Source organism: Oncorhynchus masou, chromosome 5 (assembly GCF_036934945.1).
Source record: "Oncorhynchus masou masou isolate Uvic2021 chromosome 5, UVic_Omas_1.1, whole genome shotgun sequence".
NCBI classification, from domain to species: domain Eukaryota; kingdom Metazoa; phylum Chordata; class Actinopteri; order Salmoniformes; family Salmonidae; genus Oncorhynchus; species Oncorhynchus masou.
Genome location: NC_088216.1, coordinates 21,730,216 through 21,748,817, shown reverse-complemented (window position 1 = coordinate 21,748,817; position 18,602 = coordinate 21,730,216). Strand labels below are relative to the sequence as shown.

Sequence of the window (18,602 nt, the reverse complement as noted above, 5' to 3'; positions counted from 1 at the left end):
GTCTACAGTACTAACACATGATATGTGAATGACATTACTCTTCAGTACATACAATGTATGTGAATCAGAAGCCTAATTGTACTCTACAGTATAGCACTGTCTCTGTACGACTTACAACATCCTACATACAGTATATTGTATTTCTACAAAGACAATATTAGACTTGGAATCCTTGGACAGACCCCATGGGCTCATCTTTGTCGATGAAGCAGGCTTCAATCTAACAAAGAGGAGAAGGAGAGGCTGAAACATGATTGGACGGTGGGCCATTGTTGAAGTCCCTGTTCAACGAGGTGGCAATGTCACAATCTGTGCTGCTATCAGCAACCATGGTGTTCTACATCACCATGTTAGACACGGGCCATATAACACCCAGCACCTTCTAAGATTTATTGCCAATCTAAGAGATATTTTATTTGAGCAGCAGGTTCAAGAGCAGCAGGGTCAAGAGCTAAATGAGAATCCCATTCCCACCTATGTGATAGTGTGGGACAATGACAGTTTCCACCGAGCTGCTCAGGTAAGGGAATGGTTTAACATCAATGGGCAGTTCATGAACTTGTACCTCCCTCCATACTCGCCTTTCCTGAATCCGATTGAAGAGTTTTTCTCCTCTTGGAGATGGAAAGTGTATGATAGACAACCCTACACCAGAGTAAATCTGCTGCAAGCCATGGATTTAGCCTGTGGTGTTATAGGTGAGGAATCATGTCAGGGCTGGACACGGCACACAAGAGGCTTCTTCCCCCGTTGCCTCAGGAGGGACAATATTGCTTGTGATGTTGACGAAGTGCTCTGGCCTGACCCATCCCAAAGACAAGAAGAAGCACATTGATCACATGTTTACTCCTTTGATTTTTGTCCCTTTTAGTATTGTATACTGTAGTACAGTGCATTGTAGGCTGTATACTGTACAATGGACAAATTGTATGGCCCTGAACATTGTGCTTTCCATTTATTAACAGTACTGACTGCTCAATAGATTGACTGGTTGCAGGTTCATATCAACAAAGAACAAGAATTATAGTATCACAGAGACAAAGGACACACTTGTGAGATGCAGGGTACAGTACTGTAAAAATAGGGGTACAAGGAGGAGGAAGAACAAAAAACAAATTTGCAAAGAGCAAAGCAGAGTAGTAATTTCTGATCAATTTTGAGCTTCTATGATAGAACATGTTTTCGTTCATCAAAAGACAATGACAGAAAAATATGAATATTTTTTTAGATAAAAAATTTACTTCTCCCTGAGAATTGTATGTTTTGAACAATGTGTTTTCTATTTTTCGGTGTATTGTTTACTGACTGCTTGAGAGTGTATATCATTTTGATCACTTTGTTTATGATTTGAGAGCAGTGTTTGTCAGAGGTTATGTAAAGTCAGAGGTTATGTAAATAGTGCTTGAAGATGAGGTTTTGTGTTTAACGTTTTCAGGAAATGGAGCAAGGTTTCAGAAATGGTGTTTTAGCAATTGAGAAAAACTGTAATCATCCAAATTCCAACATATCATAACATGTTAAAGTGGCCTTTTCTTGACGTTGAAACAGATTCATGATTTGAATGAATGATGACTTAAAGTGGTCTACTTCCTGTGAGCAGCATGTATATAATGTCATACCTTTGAATTCAAAGGTGCACCATTAGCATGCTAAATGTCAACACTGAGTCAACATAGTCAATTAGATCACTACATTCACTGCAATTGGCACAACATTAGCTAGCTAGCATTTGCTCCCAGTATATCATGATTCAAATTCAGCTGATGCTAATCCAAGATAATGTCCCTAGCAAGTGTGGTCTAAAAGAGGCATATGGATGCAATGAGATTTTTTTAATGAGCATGAATGCTGTTTCAAATCTCTAGTTGTCAGAGTAGCGACTGGGAGCCAATGCATTTCTGCCAGTGTTTGTATCGTCAATAGGCGGCCTAATCGTGTTGACACTGATTTAATTTGGAGAGGCTAAATTGTTGTGTGGAGACATCCAGTATGAATCCAGCTTTGATAAAGGGATTCATCTTCTCCTCGGATAATCCGCGGATATCCCTCTTCCTATCTGTCATGGAGATACTTGACTAGCGCAGAAGGATGGACCGATGCATTGACTGTCACTGGCCCACCCAGGCTACAAAATGACATATACCACTAACCTTCCTAATCCTAATTTCCCTCAGGGATTCATAGTTGTACTGAATTGAATCTGAAAGGAAACAATATGTGTACATTTTTGTATATATATTTTTTTACACTATACTACCAACTGGATGCAACACAGCTCATCACCGTGAATACACCATCCCCACTGTCAAACATGGTGGTGGCAGCATCATGGTTTGGGCCTGCTTTTCTTCAGCAGGGACAGGGAAGATGGTTAAAATTGATGGGAAGATGGATGGAGCCAAATACAGGACCATTCTGGAAGAAAACCTGATGGAGTCTGCAAAAGACCTGAGACTGGGACGGAGATTTGTCTTCCAACAAGACAATGATCCAAAACATAAAGCAAAATCTACAATGGAATGGTTCAAAAATAAACATATCCAGGTGTTAGAATGGCCAAGTCAAAGTCCAGACCTGAATCCAATCGAGAATCTGTGGAAAGAACTGAAAACTGCTGTTCACAAATGCTCTCCATCCAACCTCACTGAGCTCGAGCTGTTTTGCAAGGAGGAATGGGGAAAAATGTCAGTCTCTCGATGTGCAAAACTGATAAAGACATACACCAAGCGACTTACAGCTGTAATCGCAGCAAAAGGTGGCGCTACAAAGTATTAACTTAAGGGGGCTGAATAATTTTGTATGCCCAATTTTTCAGTTTTTGATTTGTTAAAAAAGTTTGAAATATCCAATAAATGTCGTTCCACTTCATGATTGTGTCCCACTTGTTGTTGATTCTTCACAAAAAAATACAGTTTTATATCTTTATGTTTGAAGCCTGAAATGTGTCAAAAGGTCGCAAAGTTCAAGGGGGCTGAATACTTTCCCAAGGCACTGTATATTTTCAAATGTACTAGGATGTTTGGGATCTTTGATTATTTGAATGGGAGTTGTTGCTCTTTGTTAACACACACAGCCACGCACACACACTCACAAACACACTCACGCACGCACACTCACAAACACACTCATGCATGCACACACAAAAACACAGTCTCTCTGTCTCTCGCTCTCTCTCAACAATAGGGGTGCCATCAGTCAATAAACAAACCAAGGTCACTTACCATGCTAATTGACTCCTGTAAATGGAGTTCATATCTTCCAGTTCACCACTCACATTTGAGCTCTATTACAATTAACACTCATCTCTCACTCATCTATTTCCCAGTTGCTGAACAATAATGCTTCAAATATCAATATATTTCAGCAACAATTTAAATGACTGTCAACATCAACAACAGGGCAATACAGAGACAATGATGATGACCAATTGATGACCTTTTGGCGAATGTTTCACTCAACCATTTTTGCTCACTCTCTCTCGCAGCCCTCAAGTCTGCTGTATCAGTATGGTGCTGACTCATCGCAGGGTAGGGTTAGTAGATAGTGACCTGCTAGCAGCATTTCAATAACAGTACACTATCTGCAACTTTAAAGGTTTCTTTCGGCTGCCCCCATAGGTTAACCCCTCGAAGAACTATTTTTGATTACAGACGGTTCTACATGCAACCAAAAAAGGGTTCTCCTATGGGGACATCCGAAGAACACTTTTTGATCCCTTTTTCTTAGAGTGTAGAAGAAGAAATCAATGTTGGCCCCGGATCAAATGACTAAATATGGAGACAACGCGTGAACCTTGGCCTGTATCGATTTTTCCTGTTAGGACCACATTACGTAGCAAGAGAGAGCTCTGCATCAGTAGGGTTCTTAACTTGGTTAAGTCCGTTTGAATCTGCTTTATTCACTATCAAATGACTAGATGATGGGAAAACAGGGAAGTGTTCCCAATTGATCAGATTGACTGATACCAGAATGTATTCATATCCTCTTACCTAATTACTAATAGAAATCTAGTTGTGCAAAGAAGAGTTTGATTGAAAGCTCAACACATTTCACCGCTTTGTATTTGCCTGTTGTGAAGCGATAGGTGACACGGCTTTCTGCTATCCACAGTGTCACCTATCACTGCACTCATTGTAAACAGGCACGCTGATGAACAGCTTCTGTGTCTGTGTCAGAACATATGCCTAGTTTCAACCAGTTCCTCACCAGGATGAGCAGACAGTCGGAAGAGAAGTCCTGGTGAGCCGGAATGGTGGAGAACACAGACAGGACCAAGCAACCAAAGACCAGGACGAACCTACAGGACAAGACAGAGAGAAATCATAAATACATGTATCCAGAGCCATATGAAACAGAAGAAGAACATGGCAGTTTGGACAGGAAATGCATTATCTCATTATTAATGCTAACGTGATTAGCTTGAAACATGGACAAGCAGAAATATCCAACCCATACCCATGTTCCTTCCCCTACCGCTTTCTGCAAAGAACCACAGTCTTTGATAATCTTCCACCTTCTTAATGATACAATCTTTCATTTTTCCATCAATAGCTCTGAAATATGAGGTGGGCCAATGGCCTCCCAAGTAGCATCAATGGCAAAATGATGAGCATCGGATTTAGAGTTGTAGATGTCTTTCGTGTTAAATGGTGAGAGAACATCTGTGTTTGATCAGGATCGAGCTCCGTCTTAAGCTTGGCTGTGCCTATGGAGTTTGTGAGGGAAAGGCTAAGATAGGGCTTTGGATGCCAAATAACTTATTCTCTTTGTCTTTCTAGGATTATCATTGAAACTATAGTATCTTCATTTTCTATTGAAACTAGTAGAAGTATTGCATTTCAATATCTACTGGAGAAAAACTGGTTGAATCAACATAGTTTCCACGTCATTTCAACCCCCAAATTCAATGTGATGACGTTGAACCGACGTGGAAAACTGATTGGATTTGCAAAAAGGCATCAATGTAAACGGAATGTCGCCTATTTGAACCTATATCCAAGTAGTTGACAAGTCAACAGAATTGAAATCAAAACTAGATGCTGAAAATATGTCTGAGCCCAGTGGGTGGTGAGTCATAACAAAGACAAAGCACTGTTGACCCAACACCGCTGTAGGGGAGAGATAAGCCTAGCATGCCAATCGTCTCGGTTCTACAGGATAACAACAGGGAGAATATGGTGTCTGGGCTATGAAGATAGAAACTGAACACTGAGTTTAGATAGAAGAGCCATTCCAGTGTGACGACAGCGGCATTCACAAAATGTAAACCGTTAGAAACCATCCAAATAAGGTAAGCCAACATGTCACTACAACTTCCTCTAATGTCCTCCCTACCTCCCTTCTCTTCCTTCTCAGTCAATATTTGAGCGTGACATTCAGAAATGCAAACAATAATCAAGAACCCCAATTAGGTCTTTGAAGATGTCACTATGGCGCACAAGATGTCACTACAACTTCCTCTACTGTCTCCCCCATCCAGCCATCACCCTTCTCTTCCCTCTCCCTTCTCCACAGCTGTAGCCTATGGAGTATGGATGATGAGAGGCTAGAGACTATTAAGCCGACCCCTGGTGCCTGTACGCTAGGCCCTAAATCATCACTAAGATGAAAGAAGATGAAGAACCTTTAAAAGTTGAAACGCATGGACAAGCGGGTCAGGGGCTTGACTTCCAGACCCTGAGCTTCTGAGCAGCGTCTGTGTGAAAAGGGTGGGCGTCCTGTGCGGGTCGCGATCCCCAGCTGACCTCTAGCTGACCGCTATAGGACTGTGCTGATGTGACCCCGGCCCCGATCTGACCTTTGACTCCGAGAGGGAGCCCAAACAGAGGTTGCAGTTTTCCATAGCCAGAGGAGATGGTTATGTGTTTATTTCGATTTAACCGTCGACATCTGTCGTCCAATAGGCTCTCCTCCTTCTGTGAGGAGTCAGGAAGTAGAAGGCTTTGTATTTCACCCAAGAAGTTATATAAATAGTATTCCTCTTCAAGTTTGAGTATTTAACGTTTTAGTTTTAGTCAGAAGTTTACATACACTTAGGTTGGTGTCATAGAAAGTTATTTTTCAACCACTCCACAAAGTATTTGTTAACAAACTATAGTTTTGGCAAGTCGGTTAGGACATCTACTTTGTGCATGACAAGTAATTTTTCCAACAATTGTTTACAGACAGATTATTTCACTTATAATTCACTGCATCACAATTCCAGTGGGTAAGAAGTTTACATACACTAAGTTGACTGTGCTAAGTTGACAGCTTGGAAAATTCCAGAAAATGATGTCATGGCTTTAGAAGCTTCTGATAGGCTAATTGACATCATTTGAGTCAATTGGAGGTGTACCTGTGGATGTATTTCAAGGCCTACCTTCGAACTCAGTGCCTCTTTGCTTGACATCATGGGAAAATCAAAAGAAATCAACAGACCTCAGAAAAGAAAATTGAAGACCTCCACAAGTCTGGTTCATCCTTGGGAGCAATTTCCAAATGCCTGAAGGTACCACGTTAATCTGTACAAACAATAGTACGCAAGTATAAACACCATGGGACCACACAGCCGTCATACCGCTCAGGAAGGAGACGCGTTCTGTCTCCTAGAGATTAACATACTTTGGTGCGAAAAGTGCAAATCAATCCCAGAACAACAGAAAAGGACCTTGTGAAGATGCTGGAGGAAACAGGTACAAAAGTATCTATATCCACAGTAAAACGAGTCCTATATCGACATAATCTGAAAGGCAGCTCCGCAAGGAAGAAGCCACTGCTCCAAAATCAACATAAAAACTCAGACTACGGTTTGCGACTGCACATGGGGACAAATATTGCACTTTTTGGAGAAATTTCCTCTGGTCTGATGAAACAAAAATAGAACTGTTTGGCCATAATGACCATCGTTATGTTCGGAGGAAAAGGGGGGGCTTGCAAGTCGAAGAATACCATCCCAACCATGAAGAACAGGGGTGGCATTTGACCCAAGTTAAAAAATGTAAAGGCAATGCTGCCAAATACTAATTGAATGTATGTGTCACAACTTCCGCCAAAGTCGGTCCCTCTCCTTGTTCGGCGGTCGACGTCACCGGCCGTCGAGCCATCGCCGATCCACTTTTCATTTTCCATTTGTTTTCTCTTCGTCTTACACACCTGGTTTCAACTCCCCAATTACTTGTTCATTATTTAACCCTCTGTTCCCCCATGTTTGTTTGTGAGTAATTGTTTATTGTATTGCAGTCCGTATTTGTGGCCTTGTATTTATACGACGTGAATTGTTTATTATTGAGTAAAATTGCTTTCATTACTCATATCTGCTGTCCTGTGCCTGACTCCTTTCACCAGCTACACACAGACACATTACAGTATGTAAACTTATGACCCACTGGGAATGTGATGAAAGAAATAAAAGCTGAAATAAATCATTCTCTCTACTATTATTCTGACATTTCACATTCTTAAAATAAAGTGGTGATCCCAAATTACCTAAGGGAATTTTTACTTGGATTAAATGTCAGGAATTGTGAAAAACTGAGTATAAACGTAGTTGGCTAAGGTGTATGTAAACTTGCAACTTCAACTGTACATCCTAATGAATCAGTTTGAAGTTCAGGAAGTTGGAGTATTTAAAAGTTTTGAGTACTTTGGGAAGTTAATCAATTATGCATATGTCTGGACTGGTGAACGCGTGCGCTGACAAGTATCATGTAGCTGTCAACTGAAAAGACAGCTGGCCTCATAACTCTTCCTCCACTCTCTCTCTTGTCAAGATCTCTGAAGGAGGATTTCTGAGTGGTCCCTAAGCAAGGTTTTCAGAGTGCCTCCTTATCTAACTATAATAAACACCAATGTCTCTCTTTTCAAAACAAATAGAACCATTTATGAAATATTTAATGAAAAATAATGAATTAGTTATGAAAAACAGGCAAGGTTGTTTATCATTGAACGATCTTCCCTCATTACTTTGACGCCGCCTCCCTGTCCTCTCTGCTGGCCTCAGTTCCCCCGTGTCACATACTGTTGTAGCGGGTGGCACCCTATTCCCTATGTAGTATGGTGCACTAGATAGGGGATAGGGTGCCATTTGGGACGCCGAGCTAGTATCTGGAGTCTGTCACAGCCCTCACAGCTCCAACAGAACACATAACTGCCCTTAACCTTTTAAAGAGAGCCCCAGAGTAAATAAAGATTTGGGAGTTGGGACTTGCATACACACACACACACACACACACACACACACACACACACACACACACACACACACACACACACACACACACGCGCTCACACACACACACACACACACACACACACACACACACACACACACACACACACACACACACACACACACACACACACACACACACACACACACACACACACACACACACACACACGAGAGAAGCCCATCATCACCAAGCAGTAGCAGGCAGTAAGTGCTTGTCTATTTTGTATAATTGAATTGATTTGTTTTGAAACAGAGTGCCAAGGAAATGACTAATGTCCGAGCACTGGGGTCTGTCGTACTGGCTACATTACACCCAATCACCCTCATTTTGAATTAGATTTGCAGCAAAAAGCAGACGTCTGCATTTGTTTGTCTCCCAATCAGTCATGTTGTCAGGCACTCAGTGGATTTCTGTGGTAACGTGAAGGTCTGGTATTGTTGTGTGTACGGATCACAAACAACACTACCAGAAAAGTTTCAAATACTGCACGTTTGAATTGTATACGGTTGTAAGGATTGGGTAGGCAGAGGTTGTGTCGTACAGTAACCTTGGATGGCACTGTCTTCTTTCCAATACACCTCCCTTAGCATAGGATAGAGTGAGTAGAAAGTAGATGCTGTATACAGTAGGGGAACGAGGTCAGAACCTCGGATGGCATTGTTTCCCTTCTCTTAGCACAGGAGAGGGTCAATTGCTCTCGACGGTATACACTACTGCGAGACACAGGAAATATCACTGTATTCTATATCATTGTAAGGATTGGGCACTGGGGCAGGCAGAGTCAACCTTGGATGTCACTCTCTCATTCTTTCAAGTATTTTTTTTCTCTCCATTTCACTTCTATCAGTTAAGGGTAGAACAGGGTAAGATGAGTGTATGGGTGTATAAAGTATGTGTAGGCAGGAGTTGACACACAACCTTGGATGGCACTTTGTCCTTTCTTTTAAGTCTCTATCTCGATCTCTCCTCGTTGTACAGGGCAGAGTGAATAGCAGCTGCATGTATAGGCAACAGTGAAGAATATATATATATATATGATATTGTGTTGAGGACGTATTGCCTTGAGCATCACACACTCGATTTAGAGTCAATGAGGAAGAATTCTGAGAAATATGTCTCATATTTTCCCACAGGCTACAGTTCATTAGAGACAGACTGAAAGCTAATTACATTAAGACTATTTATTGCCGAATGTGTGTGTGTGTGTTTCAGTGTGTGTGTGTGTATCATCATGACATGGATTCATATGCCATCAGTACAGCCAGCTCCCTAGGATAAATGAGTGGCAGGCAGCCTAGCGGTTAACAGCATTGGGCCAGTAACTGAAAGGTTGCTGGTTCGAATCCCTGAGCCGACTAGGTGAACAATCTGTCAATGTGCCCTTGAGCAAGTCACTTAACCCTAGTTGCTCTGGATAAGAGTGTCTGCAACTATCGCTATGCTGTCCATGGTGCTGAAATGTGTGACCACCAAAATCCTTCAGGAGATCTTGATAGTATCATCTATCTGTATGTTCTGCTTTCAATGTGTGGCCATCCAATCAAGGATAAAATAATGTTTACTCATCACTGTCTCATTCGGACAGCCTAGATTCTCAACTGTCATTGGATGTCTGTCTAGTAAGATGGATTGTCATTGGATGTCTGTCTAGTAAGATGGATCATCATTGGACAGTGCCAGCTAGGGTCAAAGTTCAAGAGTCATCCAGGTTAGGGTTCATATCTGGGCGGTTTGGTCACAAGACAGTCATGTCAGATAGCCTTGCCAGTGTAACAGAGGTATTATAAACACATGGGCTAACTTCTCACCTTCTCGTTGATATAAACCTGAGGCAGCCAAGAGAGGAAGCTCAAGTCATATCACTGTCAGGTCAGTATCATCCTTAACACCTTTATGAGCAGACTAGGAGTCAAAAGAGTAACCCAAAACCTAATGAAATCTATGTCTGCTCATAAAAATACTGTCTGTCTGGACGGTCTGGAGACTTTTTCTCTGTGTGTGTGTGTGTGTGTGTGTGTGTGTGTGTGTGTATGTGATTGGCCATAAAAGTGCAAGAGAGACAGAGGCAGTGTGTGTGTGATCGCTCATAAAAGTGTAAGAGAGACAGAGGCAGTGTGTGTGTGATCGCTCATAAAAGTGTAAGAGAGACAGAGGCAGTGTGTGTGTGATCGCTCATAAAAGTGTAAGAGAGACAGAGGCAGTGTGCGTGTGTGTCATCTTGCCAAGTCTATATGAACTAATACCACTGTTTATGTGCCTGGAAGCGTATCTAATGGACAGATCAAAACAGACAGCTTATTATCTTAGCAACTACTTCATAACACTGACAACAGACCAGGTGTTACTCTTTCATTTCCAACAGGAAGTTACTCTACTCTATCAGGAGAAATTAGCAAAGGTGGAAATGTGGTCTTTGTCATCTTCATTGTAGTCGCAAAATATTATGATCATTGGCCTTACCATCGAGGGAATCAAGTCTCTAGGCCTGGGTTGCGGTTAAGCAATTTGTGACGAAGATTAGCGGTAGAATTTGATTGCTTAATCATCATGACTAGAATGTCAATCACCATTGGCTACATTCTGAAAGTCAGCATCATTTCATTTCATTGCAAATTAATTCATTTGCACTATAATACTGAGCACATAATACTGAGCACCAAGAATACATCCATTATCTAGTGACTCTTCAGTCTCCTTGGTTGACTTACTTAGTCTGCAAATTTCTTTTTATGGTCCTTGTAACCTAAAGGTTGTGACCTCATGACCTCTGATCCACCTGATGAGGTCCTGTGCCGAGCATGCCTTTACACAGTCATGTACTCACTGTATGTCTCCTATAATTCCTCAAATAGCACCCCCCCTACTGTGTTGGTCTATTCCAGAGAAGACAGGGATTCTAAATGTACTTAGGACATTCCAATAGACATACATGGGGGTGGGGCGTCATCGGGTTAAGATGCGTCATCCTATAGCATTCTATGGAGATCATACAGCCATATTCAACATGGGAGAAATGCTCTAAGGCAGTTGCCTTGACAATTTAGTTCAATTGCTTGTTGTCAAAATGGTAGAGTTAGCTCAGCTGAACAACAAGTTAGAAAGTGGTATCGAATCCGTCAGAAAAACATGGATGCATACACGTACACACACATGTACACAAATGTACACACGCACACACATTTTATGTTCTTCCACTGACAATTATTGTGTGTGTGTGTGTGTTGTTGAATAGTGACAGTGAAAGACGTTAAGTGTTTGTGAGTGTGTCAGTAGGAGCTGTGGTAGCTCTCCGTTGGTAAAGGGTAAGGACTCTGACAGTAAGCCTGGCTGGGAAATGGCTGTCTGTGTCAGTGAGGAGGATTGTAAACGGTAGACAGACAACACTACTACCACCACTACTGGAGTAAAGAGTAAAGATGACAGAGCAATTTCCATGATGCAGTCTGGTCTTTTAAGGTCCGGGCCAGGAGGCACTCTGGTACATCTCAAGAGTGTGTGTGTGTGTCGGGAAGAGAGAGGGGGGGGCATGCGTGTGCGCGTGTGTGTGAATGTCTGTGTGCGTGCGTGTACATGTCTGCGAGGTTGGCAACCAACAGTCAGAAAATATTGTATCTCCTCACTCCCATTACATTGATACAAGACGTCCTGTCCTTCTCTTCAGAAATCTCTTGAGAGAGAGAGACGCTGAGTGGGTTAGAAGAGGCTGGACTTAGCGAACGCAATTAGCTAGCCTGAGTAGGCTAGTGTAGCGTAGCACTGGTTACTGTGATAGCACCACTGGGCTACCATTTAATGCTAATCAGCCCTCCTAACTTTAGCGGGTCGCGCTAAGTGACTGTGTTTTGCAGACGCAGAGCTCATGCTAGCGTTTCACAGGACATAATAAGGCTTAACATAACACATTCAAAGAGAGAAAGAGAGAGACAGAGGGAGATAGGGAGAAAGACAGAGAGTGTGTGCATGAGTGTGTGTGTGTGTGTGTGTGTGTGTGTGTGTGTGTGTGTGTGTGTGTGTGTGTGTGTGTGTGTGTGTGCATATGAGTGTGTGTGTGCGTGCGTGCGTGTGTGTGTGTGTGCGTGTATGTGTGTGTGTGTGTGTTTGTGTGCGTGTGTGTGTGTGTGCATGTGAGTGTCTGTGTGTGTGTGTGTGTGTGTGTGTGTGTGTCGTGTGTGTGTGTGTGTGTGTGTGCATATGAGTGTGTGTGTGCGTGCGTGCGTGCGTGTGTGTGTGTGTGTGTGTGTGTGTGTGTGTGTGTGTGTGTGTGTGTGTGTGTGTGTGTGTGTGTGTGTGTGTGTGTGTGTGTGTGTGTGTGTGTGTGTGTGTGTGTGTGTGTGTGTGTGTGTGTGTGTGTGTGTGTGTGTGTGTGTGTGTGTGTGTGTGTGTGTGCGTGCGTGCGCATGCATATCATAGTGTGTACAGTATACCATAATCATCCTCACTAAAACCAACGCTCTCTCCCATCCCCTGCTGACATCTTTAAAAGGCCTGGAACAGATGAGTGTGCTGACAGATAACAGCGATCCCCCTGCCGCCTGCCAAGCTTTTCCCTCCCTTTCTCCCTTACATCTCCTCCTCATCTTTTCCCTGTGTGAAGGGAGACGGATGGTCTAATAGCTGCTGTGCAGAACCAGCGTTGTTATTCCCCCTCCCTACTGGCTCCTGTGTGAGACCATGCTGTTTTCAGCATCGTCCCGTAATATACAGGGACAAAGGCAATCTATGGCGTGAGGATTTTCACGAGGCGCGTTTCTTGTTGTTGGCGTGAGGTTCTTCGGGGGAAGCATGTTTTCCCACAACACATTTCCGCACTGGAGCACGCGGGATGAAGATGCTACAACAAATCACAAGGTCTCAACGGCGTTAAGGTTTCCAGGGGGTGTGCGTTGGTACGTGACACCATGATGCACTGTCACAAGCTGGGTACATGAACCGAAGAGGGGTCAACGGCGTGAGGAATCCACAAGGCGTGTTTTTTTTGTACACAGCATCTCTCTGCAGTGTTACAGGCCAGACCGATGAGCCGAAAGGACAGAATCGGAGCTAAGAATTGTTCCTCTGGATTTAGTTTTGTGTGTTGGTGCGTTCATTGAGGTTGTGAGGTAGCGGTATGTACTGTATGTTAGTCCAACATTTTCATTTTGCAGCTGACTAACCGACCTCATCAAACCGGTCAACAAACAGAAAAAAATGATCTGAACAGTAAAATGAGGGGACCAACAGAAAATACTATACACACATACAAGGAAGGACATTTTTTCATTAAGAGCTTAATGGAAACATGTAACAATAGCAAGCCTATCGTCTTTCAGTCAAAAGGCTATAGCCTATTATTGACCATGCAACTCTTGTAATGGAGCAGCTAATATCATTTCCCAAAATGCAATTGGCGGGGAAACACAGTTCTGAACAGTGCTCCTAACGCGAGCGGTTCCATTTGACAGAGATTAAATCTCAATTAGAAACTTAGAAAGAGGGGGAATCTAATAGCAACTACTATGATGGGTAGGTAATATGACTAAAATTGGGATGATATGAAACAGGAGAGACATGCTGGTTAATGGCATGAGGGAGTCTTTATAAAATAATTGCCTCCATGTTTCTATAGATTCATTTTGGCTACTTTGAATCAAGGGAAAACATGCCTCATTATTTGAAGTGATGTAAAACGTTCAAGTTTCGAACAATTATACTGCCTCACGCTCACATTGCAAAATGCTGGGGGACGCACTCGTAATGAATACTCAGGGAGAAAAAGGTGTAGATTCACGCACAGAGCGCGGCAGATGTTTATTAATCCTTCGCAGAAGGAAGGAATTGTGGTCAAACACAGGTAGGCATTCAAAACAAACAATACCTCACAACCATACAAACAGAAAGAACTGCATTAAATAGGGAGCTGATGAGACCAGGTGAGAAACAAACACAGGTGAAATCAATGAGCAAAAATGAATGACAGGGCTACGTCCAAGAACACATAGAAACAGGGCTACGTTCAAGAACACAAAGAAATAGGGCTACGTTCCAGAACACTAAGAAACAGGGCTACGTTCCAGAACACAAAGAAACAGGGCTACGTTCAAGAACACAAAGAATCAGGGCTAAGTTCCAGAACACAAAGAAACATGGCTACGTTGCAGAACACAAAGAAACAGGGCTACGTTCCAGAACACAAAGAAACAGGGCTACGTTCCAGAACACAAAGAAATAAGGCTATGTTCAAGAACACAAAGAAAAAGAACACAAGGTTGACTAAGAAAAGAAAAGCAGAACCTTACAGCGTTGATATCCTGCCTTCCGTTGAGTACAGCCTATGCACTCGGCGTGCTTTAAAATCGAGTTGATATTGAGAAATAAAAATAGTAGCTCTTTTTAATCGTGGCCACCGAAACAGTTTTTAACACGCGATTGCATTTAGAATTATTAGCTGTTGCGCAATGACTGGATTAACAAAAGCACATTTCACTCCAGTGCCAGCTTTTGAGAAGCTTCTCTGTTGCTGTCTGACAGGTGATAGGCTATTCCTCTCCTCAAACTAAGCTCTTTATGCTGCGCACGTGATGAAAACAAATGCATGATGAGTAACGAAAATCCACACTCGCCAACAAAAAATCCACTCAACTTTGTTAATAAACCTATAGACGAAAAGCATGACCGGTCAAATGTGTTTTCAGCAGCTAACCGATGAACGGTTTACCATTAACATCCCTAGACCTTAAGGATCCTTGTCAATTTCTGCTCCCCATAGGCAGTGTACAAACTGAGAAGGCTGGTAGAACTGCTTTTGGATTTCCTGTACACTTTTGCAAAAAATATTATCACGCTCATGTCTCATGTCTCTAGTGTTTGTCGGTCTCATCTTTTTTTTCTCTCTCTCTCTCTCTCTCAATCTCTTTCATCAGCTTTTATTGAGTCTTTCTGGTCTCGAAGAGTCACGTTTTCAAAGCACTGCACATTCCCCTGCCATCAGACGGCACCACAGCCCAGTTAACTCTGAACTTCATTAAAGCCTATTGTATTTTCCTGGGCCACTGGATATTAAAAGGGTTGACGTCTTACTGCTTGACAACGGCATCAAATAAAACACTTCCTTTGTTCCTGCTGAACTTTAGAGGCCACCTCTGCTAGACAGCAGTCGCATGAGGTAACAAAGCAACATGCACCGTAGCCAACTTAAATTAACCCCAGTTGAATTGATCGAGGACACTTACGCTAAAACCCTTTTTGTTTGGATTGTTGTTAAGGGAATTTTTATCAATGATGACTTATGTATACATTTCAATCAGGACTGACTAGTCCAAATGCTATTATGTACTGTACATATATACATTTTCTCTCTTGCTCCCATTCCCAATTGTATATAATATAGTCAGGAGTTTAGAACAGTGCCTTGGTACAAATGGATGAACTATCTCCAGATGGCAGGGACGGACTATCTCTAGACTGTCTAGAATGCTATCTACACGGACTGACCTTGGCTACAGGCGAGGAGGGAAGGCTCGAGAACTATAGGGCCTCTCTACCGGTGTCATGAAGAGATAGAACATTTAGACGTCATTTTCAGTTTATAACCTGTGGAAAAATGTGTATATACCAGTACTCTCTTGAATTAAACGCTGTTACCTGACTTTTAAGACCGGGGCTCTGTCCATTCTTATAAAAATATTGGGTCTTACACACCCTTCGAATGCATTGACAGAGTATTTCATTCTGATTGGGAAACAATACAGAGGAATTTAGAATTCCTTCAACAATTGTCCAATTGTTATTACCCGTGTGTGCCTTTCCCACAGTATTTTCCTCATTCTCATTTTACGTTTGATTTATGAGGTCACCTGTCGCTGGCCACATAGAGTGCAGCCAGTGACAGATAAACGCACACGTCGACCGAGCATGAACACACACCCTACTCAGCTGTGAAGCCTACAGTGTAGTACACCCACTCACACTGAGGGCCAGGAGGCCAACCAGCTCATACCTGTGGAGTGGTGCATCTCAGGTAATTGAGCTTGAAACAAGGTGTTAATTGGTGTACTCTACCCGACGCACATTGCGCCCTTCCCACGATCAACTGAGGCCAGGTCCTGCTGCTCCTACCTACGATCAAATCAGCTCCAGACCGACAGACCCGTGCATCACTCTTCAACTGCTTCTTCTGCAATACACCTGAATCTGAAAGGCCAATGAACACAATTCAATTGACTTTTACATGATAGATAAGACCAAATATGGGTGTTATTAGCTGCTACAGACTGGGTGAGTCACAATAGATGACTCAACAAATGAGGGTTTTCTGGCCCACAATTGTAACTGAGGTCAGGACCAAACTTAGGTCTATTTGAAGTGACTAGATAACGGCAACGTATCTGAGTGTTATTTTTTTTGTGTCTATTTCGATGTAACTGTACCTCGTTTTTTGAAAACTGGCCTCTCGCCTCTAGCTTGCTTTTGCGTTGTATAACTCAATTCCCCCCCCTCTTGCCCCAATTCCCACTGGAATAAAAATGATAATTAACAAAATAGCAGATGGACTCAGTGCGTCACGCTTCGTCTAATGATATTTTTCACTGACATGCACGCGCGCACATGCACACCCGTACACACACACCTGCGCGCACACACACACACACACACACACACACACACACACACACACACACACACACACACACACACACACACACACACACACACACACACACACACACACACACACACACACACACACACACAGAGGAGATGGCCAAACAGCTGGAGTGAGACAAAAATATGATAACAAATACAAGTGAAACGGAGAAGCGGCAATGAATGTAGCTACTGATATGTCTCCTTTCACAGTTTTCAACACAACAGAGAGACTCTTCATGGCTGATTTCCCAGAGCCAGATTAAACCTAATACTCCTGCTTTCAATTGACATGATCTTCTATTGAGCATACATTTTAGTCCTGGAGTAGGCTGAATCAGGGTTCAGGAAACAAGCCCTAAAGCAGACAACATTAGAGTTGAAGGCTGAATCAGGGTTCAGGAAACCAGCCCTAAAGCAGACAACATTAGAGTTGAAAACAGGGTTCAGAAACCAGCCCTAAAGCAGACAACATTAGAGTTGAAGGCTGAATCTGGGTTCAGGAAACCAGCCCTAAAGCAGACAACATTAGAGTTGAAGGCTGAATCAGGGTTCAGGAAACCAGCCCTAAAGCAGACAACATTAGAGTTGAAGGCTGAATCTGGGTTCAGGAAACCAGCCCTAAAGCAGACAACATTAGAGTTGAAGGCTGAATCTGGGTTCAGGAAACTAGCCCTAAAGCAGACAACATGAGTGGTGAAGGCTGAATCTGGGTTCAGAAACCAGCCTAAAGCAGACAACATTAGAGTGAAGGATGAAAGGCTGAAATCTACAGCAGACAACATTAGAGTTTCTAATCTGGGAAACCAGCCCTAAAGCAGACAACATTAGATTTGACATGGATAAGAGCGTCTGCTAAATGAAGGCTGAATCTGGGTTCAGGAAACCAGCCCTAAAGCAGACAACATTAGAGTTGAAGGCTGAATCTGGGTTCAGGAAACCAGCCCTAAAGCAGACAACATTAGAGTTGAAGGCTGAATCTGGGTTCAGGAAACCAGCCCTAAAGCAGACAACATTAGATTTGAAGGCTGAATCTGGGTTCAGGAAACCAGCCCTAAAGCAGACAACATTAGATTTGAAGGCTGAATCTGGGTTTAAAGCAGACAACATGAGTGGTGAAGGCTGAATCTGGGTTCAGGAAACCAGCCCTAAAGCAGACAACATTAGAGTTGAAGGCTGAATCTGGGTTCAGGAAACCAGCCCTAAAGCAGACAACATTAGAGTTGAAGGCTGAATCTGGGTTCAGGAAACCAGCCCTAAAGCAGACAACATGAGTGGTGAAGGCTGAATCTGGGTTCAGGAAACCAGCCCTAAAGCAGACAACATTAGAGTTGTAGGCTAATCTGGGTTCAGGAAACCAGCCCTAAAGCAGACAACATTAGAGTTGAAGGCTGAATCTGGGTTCAGGAAACCAGCCCTAAAGCAGACAACATTAGAGTTGAAGGCTGAATCTGGGTTCAGGAAACCAGCCCTAAAGCAGACAACATTAGAGTTGTAGGCTAATCTGGGTTCAGGAAACCAGCCCTAAACAGACAACATTAGAGTTGTAGGCTAATCTGGGTTAAGGAAACCAGCCCTAAGCAGACAACATTAGAGTTGTAGGCTAATATCTTAGGTTATTTAATGGTATTTCTATGCGATCCTCATTTCAAGACGTCCAGAGAGGTATTATCCAAAGCCAAACTGCATGTGTAATGGAAAGTTTAGGGACTTTAACGACCCTCTCTTTAAAAACACACAACAGAGAGACGCTGCAGAGACAAAGTG

General features: G+C 42.7%; 1 protein-coding gene across 2 annotated transcripts in view; it reads right to left on the bottom strand.

The window, feature by feature from the left end:
* LOC135536938 (potassium voltage-gated channel subfamily KQT member 5-like) overlaps positions 1-18,602 on the bottom strand; it is a 195,671-nt gene that overhangs the window by 73,972 nt on the left and 103,097 nt on the right. For both annotated transcript variants that reach the window (XM_064963163.1, XM_064963167.1), the window contains exon 2: positions 4,207-4,297. In XM_064963163.1, the coding sequence (XP_064819235.1) occupies positions 4,207-4,297 (91 nt within the window). The remainder of the gene's footprint in view (positions 1-4,206; positions 4,298-18,602) is intronic.